The sequence below is a fragment of the Sinocyclocheilus rhinocerous genome, unplaced genomic scaffold (genome assembly GCF_001515625.1).
Source record: "Sinocyclocheilus rhinocerous isolate Xijiao unplaced genomic scaffold, SAMN03320098_v1.1 scaffold4416, whole genome shotgun sequence".
Classification (NCBI taxonomy): domain Eukaryota; kingdom Metazoa; phylum Chordata; class Actinopteri; order Cypriniformes; family Cyprinidae; genus Sinocyclocheilus; species Sinocyclocheilus rhinocerous.
Window position 1 is genome coordinate 42,733 of NW_015667131.1, and position 2,251 is coordinate 44,983.

The following is a 2,251-nucleotide window of genomic DNA, read 5'->3' on the forward strand; positions in this document are numbered from 1 at the left end:
CTCCACCTATAGCTGGTGTGTGGTGAGCGCACTGGTGCCGTTGTACTGTGGCGGCCGTCGCATCATCCAGGTGGGCTAACTATAGAAATATTTGTATAATTACAGTCAGCAACAGAAGATTCATACTGATGTGACTGAATGAATCAACTCACATGGCAAAAAGGCAAATAAAATGAGTAGAGTTTGACTCATGATTGATTTTTGACATGACATGAGACATGAGTTAGCTAAAAACAACCATATGCCGGCGGGATAACATTACATAAGTATTTTACATTCATGTTTCCATGGCTTGTATTTATGGCTTAAATGGCTTAGAACTGGACAAATCCACTCACAAAAGATGATTAGGCATCATTAAAGGGAAAGTTCACCCAAAAATAATTTACCCCTCCCCCCCAATATAATATAAACAAGTTAAAATATTATTCATAATATATTATGTGTTCCTCAGAAGAAAGAAAGTCATACAGGTTTGGTATGATATGAGGTGAGTAAATAATTTTTTATTTTTATTTTTTATTTTTGGTTGAACTATCCTGTTAATGTATTTTTGTAGACACATGTAATGGATGTTTATAGTAGTTCATGTACAGTGCTTGTACTGTTTTCTCATGTTGTGGATGGTCGTCTGGCACAGTAATACACAGCTGTGTCTTCAGTCTGTACATTTTGTCCTTTGAGAGTCACTGTGTTGCTGGAGTCACTTTTGGAGATGATAAACTTGTTTGCCAGTGAGTCTTTTTTGTATATGTCTCCACCTCCCCATATGTGCACATTCCACTCCAGAGCTTTTCCTGCAGGATGTCGTATCCAGGCTGTTGCGTAGCTATTATCAGTAACAGAGTAGCCAGACACCTCACATGTTAGAGTAAGTGAGTGTCCCGGCTGCAAAACTACAGAATTTGGCTGTGTCAGGACAATATTACACTCCACACCTGTCAGAGAGAAAATAACAATACACACATTGATGCAATTACACAGCTCTGTCCACATATCCGTTTCATAATACTTGTTAAAAAGACACTCACAGGTCATTGCTGCCAAAAGCAGCAGTAAAGATGTCGGGAACATGATTTGTGTTGATTTCTCTTTGCTCTACTGGAGATAAACAATACTAACGGCTCTCTTTAAAACACCCTGAGAGGCGGAAACACTGAGCTGTTTTGCATAGAGTAAAAAGTTCAAGTATAAAATGCTTGTCAGTCACTGAAGGTACTGAGCTAAAATTTAGTTTGACAACCTGATTTATTTTTGTACTGTTCAGCAATAAATAAAACATTGCACATCAATATATAAACTGGTTTGGTCACTTTTTGTATTATAATTTTTTTTTTTTTTTCGATTATATATATTTTTGTGTTCAATGTTTTATTTATATACATTTTGACCACAAATGCTACATAATCACGTTGGAAATGTCACGCGCGGTTATGTCTTCGTCTGTGTACTCCGGTTCAAAAAGTTAGGGTAGGGCGAAAAACCTTTCCAACGTGACTATGTAATAGGTGAAGTCGAGCTAGTGCAAGATGAGCATTTGTGGTTAAAGTATATAAATTTTACAGTTTAGAACACAATATCCATTGTCATGTTATGAAAAGAGGAAGCTGATGCATCAAAGTCACAAACAAGTTTTAAGTCTGGAGATGAATAATGTGGAGGCTTTTTTAAGAGGATGAGGAGAAGTATTGCATAGGATGACCTGTAAAGGTATACATTTACATTTTCTGTAACCTTATTAACCTCTGTAACCATGTCTGCTTTTCAGAATTTCGAATGCAACAGTTTTGAACGAGTGCACCTTTTTTTAACAACCAAAAAGTTTTGTTGTCTGTTGCGGAAGAACAGACGTTCCTCTCGTTGATAGCAGAGGAGCGGATCCAGTGAGAGCTTGATGGGGCGACGTGGAATGAAAACGTTTTTTTTAGGAGTCGTGGTAGTAGAGGCCGCCCACTCTAAAGCGGTACTGAACTGCAGTGACGCAAACCGTGCTGAGCCGAGCCGAACCGTGCCGTGCCGTACTGAGCCGAGTCGTACCACGCAGTGGAAAAGCTCCATTAGATCTGTACTGTCCCCTTGTCACCCTATACATCTTATTCTTTAAGCCCCAAACCATATCTCATTCTGACTGCAAAGCAGTTCTAAGTAAAGCAGGCATTACACAATGTTCCATAAGCATATGAATGAAATCATGCAAAATCAATAAAATGATTTTTTTTTTTCTTCCACAATTCTTTCAAACGCATTTAAA

The 2,251-nt window shown here is 38.2% G+C and overlaps 1 gene segment (V, D, J or C); it reads right to left on the reverse strand.

The window, feature by feature from the left end:
• Positions 1–612: 612 nt before the first annotated feature.
• On the reverse strand, positions 613–1,074 carry LOC107733379 (Ig heavy chain V region 5A-like). The segment is given in 2 exon segments: positions 613–938; positions 1,032–1,074. Coding segments are annotated over 2 exon segments (369 nt in total).
• Positions 1,075–2,251: the final 1,177 nt, after the last annotated feature.